This window comes from Natator depressus, chromosome 6, assembly GCF_965152275.1.
Source record: "Natator depressus isolate rNatDep1 chromosome 6, rNatDep2.hap1, whole genome shotgun sequence".
In the NCBI taxonomy this organism is placed as follows: Eukaryota; Metazoa; Chordata; order Testudines; family Cheloniidae; genus Natator; species Natator depressus.
The window spans coordinates 102088566-102107810 of record NC_134239.1 but is presented as its reverse complement, the minus strand read 5'-3'; the positions used below and the strand labels follow the sequence as shown (position 1 = coordinate 102107810).

General features: G+C 44.2%; 1 protein-coding gene across 1 annotated transcript in view; it reads left to right on the top strand.

Moving 5' to 3' along the window:
- Positions 1-498: 498 nt before the first annotated feature.
- LGMN (legumain) overlaps positions 499-19245 on the top strand; it is a 45446-nt gene continuing 26699 nt past the window's right edge. Inside the window, exons 1-2 of the mRNA XM_074956142.1 lie at positions 499-652; positions 8832-9001. Coding sequence (XP_074812243.1) covers positions 8864-9001 — 138 coding nt within the window. The 5' untranslated portion in view covers positions 499-652; positions 8832-8863. The remainder of the gene's footprint in view (positions 653-8831; positions 9002-19245) is intronic.

Genomic DNA, 19245 nt, shown 5'->3' with positions numbered 1-19245 from the left:
AAGGGACACACCCTTATTTCATTGTTTTGTCCCTTAGAGTGACCACTTGTCCCTTATTATTTTATGATGTATTAAATGTATTAAAATGTATAAGTAAAAATCTAAAATTAAATAGAAGCTTATGCTAATTGCACTGCATACTTGTAGAATCGTACACAAGAGAAAAATATATACTATGCTAAGGGAAATGGCATTTCCCTAAAATGCTCCTTAAAATAAAGTGTTGTCCCTCAATTTGCACGTGGTTTCCCCTTACTTCCACCCAAGAAAGATGGTCACCCCAGGGATGGGCTGTAGCCTAGATCACGCCCAGGTTGGGTTCTCCGTGGGGCACAACCATCACGTGCCAAACGGTGCGGAGCCCTTATCTTTCGCACTGAACACCTGAGCACTACGACTCCCAGCATGCATTGCACCGAGGGCCGTTGGCTTTGCTGCCAGAGGCAGAGCACAGCATTCTGGGAACTGTAGGACGCCTCTGGCTGCGCCTCTGAGCTGACAGGATTGGCCGATGGCGCCGCCACTCACCAGTCTCCCCGCCCAGCCTGAGGCTGGTTGGCTTTATACGAGACCCCGGCCGTCCGCCACAAATCACAGCGGCTGAGGTGCGCGTGAGGAGTTAGGGGCGATTCCCGCCTAGTACCCGGTCTGGGTAAGAGCCGGCCCGGAGGGAGGCAGCGCTGCCTGGGCGGGCGAAGGGAAACCAGCCTGCGCCCTGGGCACGCGGGGCGGGGAGCGGGGGCAGAGCCGTGGGGGGCTGGGCGGAGGGGAGCCCTTCTGGAGAGCGGGGGCGGGGCAAGAAATGGCTTTAGGGATAGGAGGGGCGGGGGAGATGAGGGACCTCGCCCTGCAGGGGGTCTGGGCACCAGCGGGCAGGGGGGCGTCGGGGATCCACCCTGTGCTGGGGGCCTGGGTACGGAACGGGGAAAGGGGCAGAGCAAGACTCCGGCCTATCCGGTCATAGCAGCCCGCTGGGGGCAGTGGGTGCAGAGGAGTTCTTCTTGGGGGTGGGGAGGATGGGATTTCCTCAGCTCGCAGTGGACCTGGACCACATAAAGCATAGATAGGGGTGATGTCTCATTCCCACTAATACTGTGCCAAGACCCCTTAAAATCAACAGGCTACAGCTACTAGCCGTTGACCCACCAGTCCAGCCAAGGGGTTTTATTCAAATATATAAGGGGCTAACAGTAATTCTGCTTGGTCTGAAATGGGTGTCCATTGCAGTGTCCAGCCTCTGTTAGTGGTGTAAAACCAACCCCCTGAAAATGGCATTACAAATTGTTTTAAGTAGAGAAACAACTGATCAGCTACAAAATCCAGGTGCAGCTGTTTGCACTGAGATAAAGAAATGGTAAACAGGAACTGAAAGGAAACAGCACCTGTGGCTTTGCTAAGGAAACTTTGCACAAGACAGAGTTGTAGGGAAGTAATTTATTTAGGAGCCTCGTGTATGTAAGTGGTCGGCATTGTTAGTAATAATAAATTCATACAACCTTTTATGAGCACCATTGACAGACTTAAACTAGATCCACTGTTTCCAAGAGAAACTGTAATGGGTTAGGCATTGAATAAACAAAGGAAGCTATAATCCCTCCACAATCTAAAAGTAGATGCAAGTGCAGAGGAAAAATATACAAATAAAGTGATCACAGTAAGGAATAGCTTCAGCTTGAGCGTTTGTTTATTGTTGTTAAACATAAGGACCATTATCAGTTGCACCTCAGTCTAGCCGTTATTAGTCAGTTTCTTTTCTCACACTTCAAGTTGTTCATCAGCAGGGATGAATGTGGAGGGAGGTACTGGTTTTGAAGAGCAGCTCAGGAGAAACATTCCATGCATAAAGGGAAGGGCATAGAAGAAAGTGGGAACATTTTTGTGGGAGAAGTTTGTTACTATCTGGCATGCATAGATTTGGTCCTCTGGGACAGTGGCTCTCAACCAGGGGTAAACGTATCCTGGGAGTATGCAGAGGTCTTCCAGGGGGTACATCAGCTCATCTAGATATTTGCCTAGTTTTATAACCGGCTACATAAAATGCATTAGGGAAGTCAATACCAAGTAAAGTTTTATACAGACAATGACTTGTTTATATTTCTTGGTATACTATACACTGAAATGAAGTACAATATTTATGTGGTAAAAATGAGAAAGTAAGCAAATTTTCAGTAATAGTGTGCTGAGACACTTATATTTTTATGTCAGATTTTGTAAGCAAGTAGTTTTTAAGTGAAGTGAAACTTGGGGGTATGCAAGACAAATCAGACTCCTGAAAGGGGTACAGTAGTCTGGAAAGGTTGAGAGCCACTGTTCTAAGGTAAGGTGGAACACTAGTCAAAAGAATTTAAAATTTCCTGTATAGATAATGGACTTTCCCCACACACTGGGGATTAAGTTGGAAATGCCCTATTTTTTTTTTTTATAGTTGAAGTGGACAATATTAGCTTTATATGAAAATCTGTTAAACATTTATATTATAGTAGTGCCCCAAACTCTAATCAGGGTTGGACTGAACACTGTAGAAGTACATAGTATGATACTGTTCCTGCCCTAAAGGTCTAAAAATATAAAATGGCAAGACAAATTATAATGAATTAGAAAAATGTTAAAAGTATAAAGTTTTCTAGTTATGTTTCCCCAAACCACCCTCCCGCTATAAAAGGTGTCATAACCAACTTGATCTACCATGGCTGACCAAAGTGCCTATTTTTTACTGTTCACGCTCAAAGTAGTGGTAGTCTTGTTTACAGAATGATGCATGAGACATTATATACATTTCTGGATTGATATGTACCTGCAGCTTGGACAACTATTTCATGATAAAAAAAAATTACTGACAATGTCCCTACGTGTTAAATATGTGAGTAGGTGGATTTGAAAGTAAACAACTGAACCAATTTCGCTGAGACCTCGAACTGTCATGTTACAACCTGGATTTCATAGGATGTTAAGAATAGGGCTATTAGTTTGTCTCAGTCACAGGGAGGAGCTGCTGTCTCATTTTTGCTGGGAAATGGGGGCATGTCACTGCTCCTGCTGCTGTAGGAATGGATGAGCTAGCACTGGGATAGCAGTTTGAAGCAATTTTAAACTTAAGGTTAATTGTTAAATTGCTTTACACAATTTTTATTGTAAAATAAAGGCTGTCTTGATTAAAATACGGACTGGAATAGTTTCTATTTACTGTAAATATGGCCTTTGCACATTTTCAATGACTGTACCATTTTTTGCATAAATGATCACAAGAAACCACTAATTCCAGTAATAATTAATGCATATATCAGTCACTAGTGGATTTAATTACTGCATGAAGCTTTACTATCAATATCTAACCCCAGCCTCTACTGCTTGCAAAATATTATATTTTTAAAAGGGAATTAAAGCGGGAAAATCCCCACTGAATTATAGAAATTAGGAGATTTTCTACATGCTGATTTCAGTGAGAGCTGTGGTTACTTTGCACTTCTGATCCAGCCATTTACCGTAGAACCTTAGTTACGAACAGCAGAGTTACAAATTGACTGGTCAACCACACACCTTATTTGGAACTTGATGTACGCAACCAGACAGCAGCAGAAACAAACAAAAGCAAATGCAGTACAGTACTGTGTTAAACATAAACTACTAAAAAAAAAAGGGAAAGTTAAAAAAGATTTGACAAGGTAAGGAAAGTGTTTGTGCTTGTTTCATTTAAATTAAGATGGTCAAAAGCAGCATTGTTCTTCTGCATAGGAAAGTTTCAAAGCTGTAGTAAGTCAGTTGTAAACTTTTGAAAGAGCCACCATAATGTTTTTTTGTTCAGAGTTTGTGAATCTGAAATGTGTGTAGCTCTGAACAAAACATTTTGGTTGTTCAAAACTTTACAGCTGAACATTGACTTACTACAGCATTGAAACTTTACTATGCAGAAGAACAATGCTGCTTTTAATCATGCTAATTTTAAATGAAACAAGCACAGAAACAGGTTTCGGAGTAGCAGCCGTGTTAGTCTATATCCGCAAAAAGAAAAGGAGTACTTGTGGCACCTTAGAGACTAACAAATTTATTTGAGCATAAGCTTTCGTGAGCTACAGCTCACTTCATCGGATGCATGCAGTGGAAAATACAGTGGGGAGATTTTATATACACAGAGAACATGAAACAATGAGTGTTACCATACACACTGAGAGTGATCAGGTAAGGTGAGCTATTACCAGCAAGAGAGAAAAAAACAACCTTTTGTAGTGATGATCAAGGTGGGCCATTTCCAGCAGTTGACAAGAACGTGTGAGGAACAGTAGGGGGGGAAAATAAAAATGGGGAAATAGTTTTACTCTGTGTAATGACACATCCACTCCCAGTCTTTATTCCAGCCCAATTTAATGGTGTCCAGTTTGCAAATTAATTCCAATTCAACAGTCTCTCGTTGGAGTCTGTTTTTTTGAAGTTTTTTGTTGAAGAATTGCGACTTTTAGGTCTGTAATAGAGTGACCGGAGAGATTGAAGTGTTCTCCGACTGGTTTTTGAATGTTATAATTCTTGACGTCTGATTTGTGTCCATTTATTCTTTTACGTAGAGACTGTCCAGTTTGGCCAATGTACATTGCAGAGGGGCATTGCTGGCACATATCTACCATTGTGTATTTTCCACTGCATGCATCCGATGAAGTGAGCTGTAGCTCACAAAAGCTTATGCTCAAATAAATTTGTTAGTCTCTAAAGCACAGAAACAGTTTTTTCTTACCTTGTCACACTTTTAAAAAAAATTTTTTAGTTTACGTTTAACAGTCCTGTATTGTACAGTATTTGCTTTTTTGTGTGTCTCTGCTGCTTGATTACGTATACTTCCAGTTCCAAATGAGGTGTGCGGTTGACCAGGAAGTTTGTAACTCTGGTTTTCGTAACTCTGGTGTTCTTCTGTAGCTGTAAACAACTGCAATGTTTATCATTCTAAATATAGTGAAGACATCGTATCAGTTATTAAAATTGCTGTATCTAAGGTGACTAGGTAATTAGATCTAAATTATCGCCATCATCTGGGTCACCCAGCACATTTGATCTTTGTGAATTTTAAACCCTTCAGGGTAGAGACCATTTCTTTTTGTCTTGTATAACAAGACATACTGCACATAATATGTATATTCCCACGGTTCTACTTTATTACTAGACTGAGAATTGCAGTTGTCTTTTATTTTTAAAGCAAATGACAGGAATTTATTACAATTGTACTTCTGTGTACCTGTGAATTCTTGGTAATCAAATTAATTGAACAGGTTTCCTGTTGCAATTTGTGACCTGAAGGTGTAGCATGTGACAAGGAATATTTTCCCCCTCACATTACTGGTCTGGTTTCCTCTTTCAACTCAGCACAGCACACTGTCTTTTTAATCTACCTAACATCTTTTCAACAGTCTAGGCTTGTCCCTCAGACATTTTTTAAAAGTTAGAATCAAGCAGTGAATTAGGTATAGTAGCTCTTTTACACATTTGCTGTTTGAGTTTGTTCTAAAAGCTATTCAGAAAACCCTGCAGATGTTAGCATTTATAATTTTTTTGTACCTTGCTAGTATTGCTGTCTAGTTTAATTACTTTTTTCTGCTCTAAATTTAAAACAAAGGGACTAAATCATGAAACAGAATGTGACAGACAAATAGGACTGATGAAAAGTAAACACTGCAAATGTTGTATAGAAATTAATCTCTATTTAAAAGTTAAGGTCTATTAGACATTGAGCTGAAGTCCATTCTGCTTTGAGATCTTGAATATGCCTATGACACTGCCTTGTTGACTCAGTTTGGCCATCAGCTGTAGTGATTCACCAATCTGGGTGAGCAAGAAGCAGCACACATGGGTGGTCTCATTAATCCAGATAAAATTAAGTTCCTGGCCATTACCATCAAGCAGACTCCAGCTCCAGATTACAACCAGCTCAGTATTAACCTGTCCAGATGAGACATTGAGCAGGTAGCAGCTGTAAACATTTGGGCAGAGTCATAGATAGTGCTGCAGGGTGCTTGAAAGATGTAGACACGTATGGCAGCAGCTGCTGCTATGTTTTGGGCCCTTCAACAGGCTCTGTGGCGTGGTTGTGGCATCAAGCTTGCTGCAAAGCTGCAGATCTATAGAATCACTGTTATGCAGACTATTGTGTGGAAGGTGGGCACTGAAGAAAGCCAAAAACCTTTAAAACTCCTTTAAAGTTTTTGATTCTTATAATCTTTGTCAGCTGCTTCATATAAAGTAGCTGGACAAGATCATAAATGAGGTTATTTGAAGCCAAACCCAGCAACTGCCACCATCAGCACTGGTTTGGTTTTGATGGCTTTCTTGGTATGGACATATCAGAATGAGGACCAACAAAATTCTGAAGCATGTGTACCAAGGAATATAACTATATGGCTGATCATGTAGTCAGGAAAAGCTTTGGTGGTGTGACAAAATTGCCAGTGGCGGACAAATTGAATAGATCATTTTAAGCACCTTGCCAGAGATTGGTTTGGGTGATGCTCAATTTGCCAGGAGGCTGTAACACTTCGGGATTTGCCAAGGAATAGACATTATTTGGTTTCCACAATATAATTTACAGTGAAAGAGTAATTTACATGTCCTAAATCCCTAGTCTTGGGTATTTTTTCCTTGTACATGTCTGCCCAAGGCAGGTTCTAGAATAGCAGGCCTGGGGCCATGTTGCCCTCTGGTTATCCATGTAAGAGCACAGAATGATCATCAGTTCTATCTGAAAGGGGACCAGCATTGGAGTGGGAGTAGTTTAGTCTCATCTTTTTTTGTGTTACACCAAAGGTGAATGATTATTATGAAAACAGAATTTGATTTACTAAATCACATTAGACACAGCAGACTTGAGTTTTCTGTGGCCAACAATTATAGAAAAATGATTTTGGTTTAATGACCTGCGCTGTTTGTAGCATACTGATTTGGTAGCACCTTACACCCACTTTACACCAACATGAAGGATTACATGGTGCAGAGCAACAGAATTTCCCTCCATTTCTCCCACAAAACAGTAACATTACTTCCTTCTGCCTCTTCTAGAAGAGTCTTTTGGAAAGAGCTCTGAAGGGTGAATTGACACCTTGTGCCTGTGTTGCTGCATAGCCAGTGGGGAGCTGGAGCCAGTTCGCTAGAACCGGTTGTTAAATTTAGAAGCCGTTTTAGAACTGGTTGTTCCGCGCAGAACAACCGGTTCTAAAAGGGCTTCTAAATTTAACTGGCCAAAAGTGGCTCCTTAGGTGCCGACTTCACGGGTGCCCTAGCCCTGGAGCACCCAAGGGGAAAATTTCATGGGTGCAGAGCACCCACCGGCAGCTCCCCGCCCCAGCCCCAGCTCACCTCTGCTCCGCCTCCACCTCCTCCCCTGAACACACTGCCCTGCTCTGCTTCTCCAAACACCCCCCTCCCCCCCCCCGCCCAGGCTTCCCACGAATCAGCTGTTCACGTGGGAAGCTGGGGCAGGCTGAGAGGCAAGCAGTGGCTTCCTGCTCAGGCCCAGGGAGGCGGAGCAGAAGTGAGCTGGGGTGGGGGAGCGTGAGGAGGGCTGCCCGCGCTGCAGCAGGTAACCTGGGGCAAGGGGGGCGCGTGCAGGGGAACTGCTCCCTGCCCCAGCTCACCTCGGCCTGAGTGGGAAGCCATGGCTTGCTTCTCAGCCCTCCCCAGCTTCTCACTGAACAGCTCATTCACGGGAAGCTGGGGGGGGCATGTGGAGAAGCAGAGCAGGGCAGTGGGTTCAGGGGAGGAGGCAGAGCGGAGGTGAGCTGGGGCCGGACGCGGGGTGGGGAGCTGCCGATGGGTGCTCTGCACCCACCAAATTTTCCCCGTGGGTGCTCCAGCCCCGGAGCACCCAGGGAGTCGGTGCCTAAGGCGCCACTTTTGATGTGATCAGTGGGGGGAGCAGCCACTTCCCCTGCTCCCCCCCCAGCTACTCCCCCACCCCTAGGAGCCAGAGGGACCTGCCAGATGCTTCCTGGGAGCTGCCCCAGATAAGCACTGCCGGGATTCCCCACCTCGCCCCCCCCCCCCCCAGCAGGTGCCTCTGGCTCTTAGGGGTGGGGTGGGGTGGGCACAAACACAACGGTGGCCCACGAGACCCTCCTGCCTGGTTCTGGGGGCAGACAGTGGAGGGGGGTGGATGGGGCAGGGGTGGGCAACGACCCCCTCATGGAGTGAGGAGGGAACCCGTTAAGATTTTGGCAGCTCATCACTGTGCATAGGAGCTGTGATGCTGCTTCTTTCTCCATTGTAAATTGAAGTTCTCCAAGCTCCTCTTCCCAAACAGGAAGCGGAATTGAAGTTTGCCTTTTTGGCTGGCATCATCACCAGGGATTGAACTCGGGATTTCCAGAACTGACAGCATAAACTGCTACCTTTTTGACCTAAAGAGCCCATGCTCCTAGCTGGGGCTTGTATACTCAGTAAGGGGGAAGAAGACCTGGAATATGCTCAGCAGTGAATTACAGAAGCAGGGACTGAAGAAACCAAATAGAATGAAAAGTGTTATGAAAAGTCTCATGGGTTATTATTTCAGAAGATCTTTATCTGTAAAATGTGGATGATAGTGATACTCATTTCACACATACGGGTCCTAACCAATTTACTAGCTACTGTAGAACAAAATATCCAGGTCTTTTGGCTTCATTTATTTTGATCCATTTCAGATTCATTTGTATTCCTTTAAAGACTTTTTTTCTAGTTAGTTGTATTTTCACTTCAATGTCAAACTAACAGGAACTGAATCGCACCTGTATTGCAATGTGTTGTATTTTTAAAATGCAGAAATTGCTGCTTTGGCTTTATTCTGCCATCTTCTGACCTAGTCTTTCAAATTTATTCCTTAGTTTCTGGAGTTGTGGAGTAAAGAAAGAAGAGAATGATTTTGAAAGCAATTGTATTGCTAGGCTGTATCCTGGGAATCAACACATTTCCTCTCGAGGATCCTGAAGATGGAGGCAAGCACTGGATTGTCATCGTAGCAGGGTCAAATGGCTGGTACAATTACAGACACCAGGTAAGGATGACCTGTCCAATTCATTACGACGTTCTAACAGTGTTTCATGGAATAGTATACAAATACCAGTCACTGTGCAATGTAGTTTCTTCAAATACCTGTCCCATAAACTTAGTTAGATGCTCAAATGTCAGAAGTATTTACTGTGGTATGTAACCTGTCACTTAAATTAGCTTCTGTACCAGATGACTGGAGGATAGGTAGTGTGACACCAATTTTTAAAAAAGGCTCCAGAGGCAATCCTGGCAATTACAGGCCAGTAAGCCTAACTTCAGTACCAGGCAAGTTAGTTGAAACTATAGTAAAGAACAGAATGATCGGACACAGATGAATATGATCTGTTGGGGAAGAGTCAACATGGCTTTTGTAAAGGGAAATCATACCTCACCAGTCCATTAGAATTCTTTGAGGGCATCAACAAATGTGAACAAGGGTGATCCAGTTGATACAGTGTACTTGGATTTTAAGAAGCCTTACAAGGTCCATCACCAAAGGCTCTAAGCAAAGTAAGCAGTCATGGGATAGGAGAGTGTCCTCATGAATCAGTAACTGGTTAAAAGACAGGAAACAGAGTAAAAATAAACGCAGTTTTCACAATGGAGAGAGGTAAATAGTGGTGGTCTCCAGGGATTTTTACTGGGACCAGTACTGTTCAACATAAATGGTCTGGAAGAAGGGGTAAACGGTAAGGTGGCAAAATTTGAAGACTATACAAAATTACTTATGATAGTTAAAGTTCAAAGCAGATTTTGAAGAGTTACAAAGGGATGTCGCCAAACTAGGTGACTGGGCAATAAAATTGCAGATAAAATTCACTGTAGATAAATGCAAAGTAGCGCACATTGGAAAACATCATCCAGCTATACATACAAAATGATGGGATCTAAATTAGCTGTTATCACTCAGATCTTGGTGTCATTGCGGATAGTTCTCTGAAAACATCTGGTCAGGTGAAATGGCAGTCAAAAAAGCTAACAGTGTTAGCAACCATTAGGAAAGGGTTAGATAATAAGACAGAAAATATCATAATGCCGCTATATAAATACATGGTGCACCCACACTTTGAATACTGCGCACAGTGCTTGTTGCCCCATTTTAAAAAGATATATTGGAAAAGGTACAGAGATGGTCAGCAACAATGATTAAGGGTATGGAATATTTTCTGTATGAGGAGAGATTAAAAAAAGCTGGGACTATTCAACTTGGAAAAAGATGACTAAGGGGGAGGGAATATGCTAGAGGTCTATAAAATCATGAATGGTGTAGAGAAACTGAATAAAGAAAGTGTTTGTTTAGTCCTTCACATAACACAAGAACTTGGGGTCATCCAATGACATAACTAGGCAGCAGGTTTAAAACAAACAAAAGCAGTACTACTTCACACAACGCACAGTCAACCTTTGGAATTTGTTATTGGGGGCTGTTGTGAAGGCCAAAAGAATAACTGGGTTTAAAAAAAAAGCTAGATAAGTTTATGGAGGATAGGTCCATAAATGGCTATTGGCCAGGGATGCAATCCCAGGCTCTGGGTGTCCCTAGCCTCTGAATGCCAGAAGGTGGGTGCTGGGATGACAGGGGGTGGATCATAAGATAATTGCCCTGTTCTGTTCATTCAGTCTGAAGCACCTGGCATTGGCCACTATCAGAAGACAGGATACTGGGCTAGATGGTCCATTGGTCTGACCCAGGATGGCCATTCTTATGTTCCTATGTAAATTTTGAATTAGTCTGGGCATGAACAACTTTCTGCTAACATCTCCCTCTCAGTTTCAGATTAACAGGTGTTTCCTTTTGTCATATTTAATTTGGAATGTTTTTTCTGAAACTAAGTGAATTACATAAATAAACTTTAGTAATCTAAAAGCCAATCTCCACTTGATCTTTCCCTTTATCATTCTAACCCTCCAACACCTTTCCACTGTTCCTTTTACTCTTTTTTTTTAAAATTATTTTCTTGCTCAGCCCTCTTCTTTCTTGACAAGCCAGAATAGTGTCGTCCTCTTTAAAAAAATAAATAAAGGCCAGAGAAGGCCATTATCATCATCTTGTCTGATGTCCAGCTAGCAGGTCATAGAATTTCATTCGGTCATTACTGCATCAAATTGTGATGATTGAACTAGAGCAGGTTTTTCTGAAAGCAATTCTGTATGCTCTTGTCCATTATGTTCCCTCGACTCTCACTATTTGGCAACTTTCCCCTCTCTGTCTCTCTCTTCTCCCCCTTTATATCCCTACCAGTAAAACATTCAGTTAAATCTCCCACTGTATAGGTGTCCTGTTCAAGTACCTAGTCCTGGGACATCTAAGCTTAAGGGTTTTTGAGGCTTGCTTTAAGATATGTTTTGAGGTTCTGTTGCTGCATAATAACTTCACCAGCTCCCTTACACACAACACTCTGGTGGGAGAACACTCATTTAAAAAGACTGAGGTAGGAATAACATTGTATTTAAAATCTTTAGGAAAAGTTGTTCCTGTGCAAGCTCAGTAGCAGCTTTTAAAAGATGGCAATTGTTATTCAAATGGTGGTTTGTTTTTTTTTTGGAGGCTTAAAAATCTTTTTTTTTTTTTTTAATCGGTGGACCCAAGTTCCCTGTAAGCTGTGTGGCGGCGCAGCAACCTATTTAGTGCCGTGCAGGCACTTAGGGAACACGCCCGGGGACCTGCCAGTCCCATCACTTTCTAAGTGTATATCTTGGGAATCTTGTTGTTTTAATCAACATGAAATGTAGAAAGCAGAAAATTATCCTTCCATTAAAAAAAAAATTTCTCTTAAGGTTAAGAAAATCAAAACAGCAAACCTTTACAATTTCACAGCTTACAAATACTTATGGGAGACCTTCTTTATAATTGGTCTAGCCAACATACAGTAAAACCTGCTCTAATATCACCATGAGACCCCAATCAAAACCAGATGCCCAGTAGGTCTAACCTTTAACTAAAGGTGGAACAAAATAGTACTTTGGACTACTATCACACCTTCCATCTCGGAGCATGACAAATATTGTTTGACTCACAACATACCTTTGAGGTAAGTATTTGTTCCCCAATTTCCAGATACAAACTGCAGTATAGTGAAGGTTAAATGATTTGGCCAAGTCACGTGCTAGAGCCAGGAATAGAACTCAGGTCTGGACTCCCCATCCCATGCTTCCTCTTTCTAGAAATCCTTGAAACTACTTTAAAGTGCTCACATATGACACTTAGTTGCGTGGTGGAGATAAAAGAAAGGGAATTCTAGAGCCATCCAGGAATGAGCTCAAAATTATTCCAGAGGAGAGTGTATCGAAGATAGTGTTGTGACAGACTATAATTGCAGTTAGAATTTTTATCCTATTGACAGTAATTAATTCAGCTAGATAGTAAACCTTTTAAACCAACCCATTGCTCATTTGTCAACTTTGTGTAACTTGATTGCTATTTCTGGCAGAGAAATTGAAGAGGATTACATCACATCTTGTACCTTTTAATTAAATTTCCCCACACACAGTCCAGTCTGTGCAAATTAAATTACAAAATATGAATTGTCCTCAGCAGTATCTCTGTTACTCAGCTTGTCTGCTTTCATTGCCTCACTGAATGTTATTCTTGGAAAGCTTATGGTTTACTTCAGTTGTTAACTCAGTAAAGTATGATCAGCCACAGCTTTTTACTTTGTCAAGTAAGAGTCCTTCTTCTTCCCTCCCCCCGTGTTTAACAGCTCAGGTGTCTGAGGCAGACAGTCCGTTTACACTTCATCCAAGGTGCAAATTTCAAGTAATAGCATGCAAAATATATATCTATATACAGCACTACTGAAATGCATCTTGTAGCCACCTGCAGCAACTCCACCCTAGTAACTTATTAATGCACAACATGCTACAGAACAGTGGAGGTCTTTTGCAGGAGGAAGGAACATTTTGATCAACAACTCTGAAGCTAACCCTCCTCTTATATAAAGTACCATGGGATTTTTGATATCCATGCTGAATGGATGAGACCTCACCTTTTAAAATATGTGAGATTTCATACACAATACTTCAGGGAACTCAGTTTCCATACTGTAACTTGTAAGGATGGAGGATTGAGTCATCCATGATAGGATATGTACCTATAGTTTCAAGTAATCTAAGGCCTTCTGTGTACTTGAGATTCAGCCACAGTGGCCAGCAAATGGTGTCACTGCACTGGTGCAACCCCAACTGTAAGTAAGGCAAGTGCAAACGGTGCAAATTGTTGTTTTCCTTATCTACACTGGGGATTTGCACCTTGAAGCTACAGTTTCTGGACATGATGGCTGAATTGGAACTAGTTCCAAATAAAGCCAAGACCCAAGCTATTCATTTATTTTCATCTTTCATAAACAGATCATCTTGGCACCTTGACATTTTTATAAAACATACACAACCCAAACTAATGAGCTTGTCCTTGCTGCAAAGTTAACTTGAGTCCCTCTACACAGAAAACCCCTTAACTCAGGAGTGGTGGTGTTTTTAACTCAAGGTAGTTGGCCTGTCAGGGAGTATAGAGTAAACCTTGAGTTAGCACAATTCAGCAGCTGCTAATGTGACTACTCTGCAATCCTCTAATGCCTTCCACAATTCTCCATGGGTGCCCAAAAAGGACAGACAAGTTCTCTACAATTCACTGGGAAAAGTATTCAGAAAGTTGCTCAATTTATAGCATTTGCAAAAAACCCAGGGTTATTAGTATTAGTGCCACACATGTGAGTGCATCTTGTGTTGTGCAGTGTGACTGCTCTTGCCCAAGCTAGGCTAATGTCAGTTAACGGCCGTGAAGACCTACCCAGTGAAACAAACATACAGTTGGCCTCACAACAACCCGTCACCATATAATCTACCAGAGTATAAACAAATAAAGAGCATGAACCAATCTCTGTGAAGATACCCAGACATTATATCATCCCTCCCCAGAAGTCCAGGGAAATAGGCTTTGCAGGACACCCTGAAAGTCAATAGATACAGGGCAGATCTATACTTAAAACACTGCATCAGCTCAGCTGCATCACTATAGTTCTTTAGTAAAGACAGTTCTCCCCTTGGCGTAGTTAATCCATCTCCCCAAGAGGCAGTAGCTATGTTGACAGGAATAGCCCCGTCTACATCAGTGGTTTTCAAATTTTTTTTTCTGGCGACCCAGTTGAAGAAAATTGTTGATGCCTGCGACCCAACGGAGCTGGGGATGGGGGTGAGGGCTGTGGGATGGGGGTGAGGGGTTCAGGGTGTGGGAGGGGGCAGAAGGTTGGTCTGTGGGAGGGGGTCAGGGCTGTGGGCTGCGCATGCAGGCTCTGGGATGGGGCCAGGGATGAGGGGTTTTGGGTGCAGGAAGGGGCTCTGGGTTGTTGGGGGCTAAGGGCTGAGGCAGGGGATTGGGGCATGGGGTTACCTCAGGAGGCTCCTGCTCAGCAGCTAGGGTGCTAAGGCAGGCTTCCTGCCTGTCCTGGCATTGTGGAGCATGCCGCACCCCAGAAGCTGCCAGCAGCAGGTCTGGCTTCTAGGCAGAGGCGCACAAGCGGTCCATGTGGTTCTCACCTGCAGACACCACCACCCCAGCTCCCACTGGCCGGGAACCAGCCCATGGGAGTGCCGAACCAGTGCTCAGGGTGGGGGCAGCACACGGAGCCCTGTGGCCTCCCCGCCTAGGAGCCAGACATCTGCTGGCTGCTTCCAGGGCACAACGCAGTGTCTGAACAAGTAGGGACTAGCCTGCCTTAGCCGGGCAGCACCGCCGACGGGACTTTTAATGGCCCGGTCAGAGGTGCCGACCAGAGCCACCGCAACCCAGTGCTTTACATTCAGCTTGCAGTTTGAAAACCACTGCTATAAGAGGTGGCGATAGAATCTGAGGTCTTTATCTCTGGGAATACAGCTGAAGAAAATTAAGTGAAATCCTCCTCCAGGAAAATTCAAATGCTGAAGACAAAAATAAATGTACATAAAATATCTGAAATCTGTTATCTTGGAATTTGCTAAAAAAACGGTTTTACACTTTTCCTCTACCATGCTTTCCAGCCACTGTTTGCCATTTAAGTCGGAAAAGGTATACATTGAGTAACATTCCCCTAACATGCCAGATAGAAAAGCTTTTACTGTATTAGGATCCCGACTGTAGACAGCTAGTTTTGCTGCTGGTTCCATTTTCAGCACCCTGTCATCTAACTTACTAGGAATAAGTCTAATGGATGTGGTTATGAACACTGTAATGGTAGCCTTGTCTACACTAGCGCTTCCAACATTATTAACACTTACAATTAAACCAACGTTAGCAACTGGGAAATCTTTCAAGAGTGTCCGTAATACAGATCAGGCTATTGAACCAGTGAAGCACAGTTAGGGAAGCTAATGAAACAGCAGGTATTTTTAGAAATAGTTGACATTTTTAATATATATATATATATCTGGTATAAGAATACTTTCACTATCAGAGATGTTATAGCCTCTCATTTATTACTTCAGATCACTGCACTGTTCCTTTAACAGGACACAAACCTAAAAATTTAGTGTAGTGAAGCGAGCAATTCTTGAGAGATTTTGCAGAAAAAACACACAGCCTCATACCAACACTAATGAAATATTACAGGCATGAAAGAAGATGGGGGGCATGCTGTATTTAGGGATTTTCTCACATACTGGAGGAGAGTCTAAAGCTTCCACTTATAAAGTGTTTTTGGTTTCCATCTCCACGATGAAGAAGCAGCCATAGTGGAACCCATACACTATTAGCCATAGTAGCTCCAGCCAGCCATCCTAGCACAAAGGTGGGAACTCCATCCCTCCTTATCCCCTATACAGCTGGTTTTGGCTTTCAAGTTTAAAGGAGACCATTTAAAAGCTATTGTAGTTAAACATGAACAGAGTAAGATCAGGTCTGCATTAGAAACTTCGCCAGTATGCGCTGAGTCTACCAGCTTCTATACAAGGAGCCTTTTACTGGTATAGCATATTGGCAAAGTGCTCCTATTGTGGATGCAGATTGCTGGCAAAGCTGTATAGTAAAACCACTCACCATGAACAAAACAAGCTGTATGGGTAAAATGAAGTTTTGTCCATATTTCTGTGCCTATATGAGGGGCTTTTACCAGCACAGCTATCCTAGTCAGTATCCAGTGCCCCAAGCTGACACAGCTGTGCCAGCAAAAGCACCTAGTGTAGACCTGGCCATAGTAATGTCAGCAGGGTATGTGCAGAAACTTAACTTTGACCCCTTTTGGGGTGGAGGGTGCGTTTTCTGTTCCTTCCCCTCGTCCCAGTCTTGGGAGGAGCCCACTCGTCCTGTCCCCCTGGCAGGAATTCGCTCACGTTGACATTCAGAGCACTGGGCAGAAATCACATTATGTCAACACTCACAGTTGGCCTTTGCAATGCTTTGTCTTAATTAAAACAGTCGGATTCCCCTGGTCTGCATCAGTTCTAAGTCAGCTGCCAACGCTGGCCGAGGTAGAACACCTCCTCCCCACATCTCCATGGAGCGGGAGAGGCAAGTGACCCTGTCACAGCTGGGGTGATCCACAGGAAGGGCCCAGCTCATGTCCAGAGGAGTCGCCGCCCCCCCGGGAGAGGGCGGTGCCTTATCCAGCCGTGGCTTGCTCCCAACCCTGCTTTGCGCCTCAGGCCTCCCCTGGCCTCGGCAGGAGCTCGCTCTTCCTTCCCACCCCCTGCCCTGGCCGGCAGGAGCTCGCTCTTCCTTCCCACCCCCTGCCCTGGCCCAGCAGGAGCTCGCTCTTCCTTCCCACCCCCTGCCCTGGCCCAGCAGGAGCTCGCTCTTCCTTCCCACCCCCTGCCCTAGCCCAGCAGGAGCTCGCTCTTCCTTCCCCCGCCACCACAGTCTCTGGGCCGAGAGAAGCTCACTCTCCTACCCCCCACCACCACCACCACGGCCCCAGGGCTGGAGGAGTTTTGTGCCCCCAACAATTATTGGGGGGGCCTGTGCCACTGCTTTCCCCCCTCCACTTGCACACGCCCCTGAATGTCACTTAGGAATGTGATTTTTTGAGATTTCTAAACTTCCAAAAGTCCTATTCTAGATGCAGTTATATTGGCATGAATGCTTATTTTGCTTGCCAAACTGATCTAAGCTATATCTGCAAAAGCACTCTGTTGCCACTATAAGCCGCACCAGTGCTAGCAGGCCTTTTTATCTGTATAGCCATCCTGACAAGCCTTTTCAAATATAGACCTGGCCATGGGCGGCGGGTATCGCAGACAGGGGGAGGCCATGCCTCCTCAAACAGCCTAGTGTGGCCCTGCCCATGTTCCACCAGACCCCCTCCTGCCTGCTGCTCCCTTCTGTGGCCGAGAGGCTGGGGCAGGCAGGCAGGCTGGGGGCAGTGGTGCGCAAGACCATGCCACGCCATGTCCTCCATCCTCCCACCACTGGGACCACGCTGGGGCTGGGGGAGCTCCGGCCGTGCTGCCCGCCCAGTGCTGGGGCCAGGGGCAATCCAGCCACACCGCTCACCTGCCCAGTGCTGGGGCGTGTGGTGGGGCAGTGTGCTCCAGGCTCTGGCGGGGGAGCAGAGGGGGGGAGGGGCCAGGGACTAGCCTCCCCCTAGGGCGCGTTCACCCCGCCGCCCATGGACTTGGCCAAAATAACTAGCCCAGTGGTCCCCAACCTTTCTGTGGGAATAGCATATTCCTATTCCCAGAAGACTGGCGGGCGCCAGACCCCCCCGCCGCCGAAATGCTGCCAAGAAGCGACAGCGACAAAAAGCGCCGCCGCCAAAATGCTGCCGAAAAACGGCCACACTTCTCAGCGGCATTTCAGCTGCCGGTTCTCCGGTGGCCGCGCTCGGCGGTGGTGGCATGTCCTGTGGGTGCACACAACTGACCTGGCGGGTGTCATTGCGCCCGCAGGCACCACGTTGGGGCCCCTTGAACTAGCCACTTTTGAAAGTCTTGGCTATGCATTCCTTCTAGTTCCATTCTTTATGCAAATGCAGCTGAGGAAGAAATGAGGAAACCTAAAAGCTTAAAGGTGCAGTGGAGAAACCCCAACCTCCTTCCAGGCTACACAACATGACAGCAGTTTCTCTCTGAACAATGAGTAAACAAGTGAATTCAGTTGTCATTAAGAAGAATGTCTCCCACAGTTTTTAAAAAGTGCCTTAACTCCTACTGAGACTATGTCTACACTGCACAGTTAACCCAGAATTTTGGGGCCTAGATCAGCCTCACCCAGGTGTGAGCATCACCACTGGAAACCATAGCTGAATTACTGTGTCCTCAGTGTTTATGCAGTCACCCGTGCGCTAGCAAAAGGTTCTAAAGTAGACTTGGTCTTTGGGAGCCCAAAATGAGATGCTTTAAACTTAAAAAGAAAAGGAGTACTTGTGGCACTTTAGAGACTCACAAATTTATTTGAGCATAAGCTTTCGAGAGCTACAGCTCACTTCATCGGATGCATTCTTTTTGCAAATACAGACTAACATGGCTGCTACTCTGAAACCTGTCTTTAAACTTAAAGTGATCTGATTTTGAGAGACTGGATACCTATGAATTTTTGAATATCAGACTCCTTTAAAGTATGTTTGGGCACCCAAAAAAATCACCACTGACTTGAAAACTTTGGTCTATTTTTAGACAAAAATGGATGTTGCTTAACAGTTTTGTGAAAGATCCGATTGGCATCTTATTCACAAAGGATTTAGTCATCCTTTTTGTGGTGACTGAGAAATCTCCGAAGAGTTGGTCAGTGATTTACGTATACCTTTATTTTGGGTCACATCTAAGGGTATACCTATATGAAATATTTTTCCAGTTATACCAGTGTAATTATACCAGTATCTCTCTCCTTATTCTGGAATAAGAGTGGCTTTTTTGGCATAGCTTGAACTGCTTCCAAAGTTTCAGAGTAACAGCTGTGTTAGTCTGTATTTGCAAAAAGAAAAGGAGTACTTGTGGCACCTTAGAGACTAACCAATTTATTTGAGCATAAGCTTTCGTGAGCTACAGCTCACTTCATCGGATGCATACTGTGGAAAGCGTAAAAGATCTTTTTATACAAAGCATGAAAAAATACCTCCCTCCACCCCACTCTCCTGCTGGTAATAGCTTATCTAAAGTGATCACTCTCCTTACAATGTGTATGATAATCAAGGTGGGCCATTTCCAGCACAAATCCAGGGTTTAACAAGAACGTTTTTTTGGGGGTGGGGGGGGAGGGTAGGAAAAAACAAGGGGAAATAGGCTTGAATAGAGACTGGGAGTGGCTAAGTCATTATGCAAGGTAACCTAAGTTAATTGTATCCA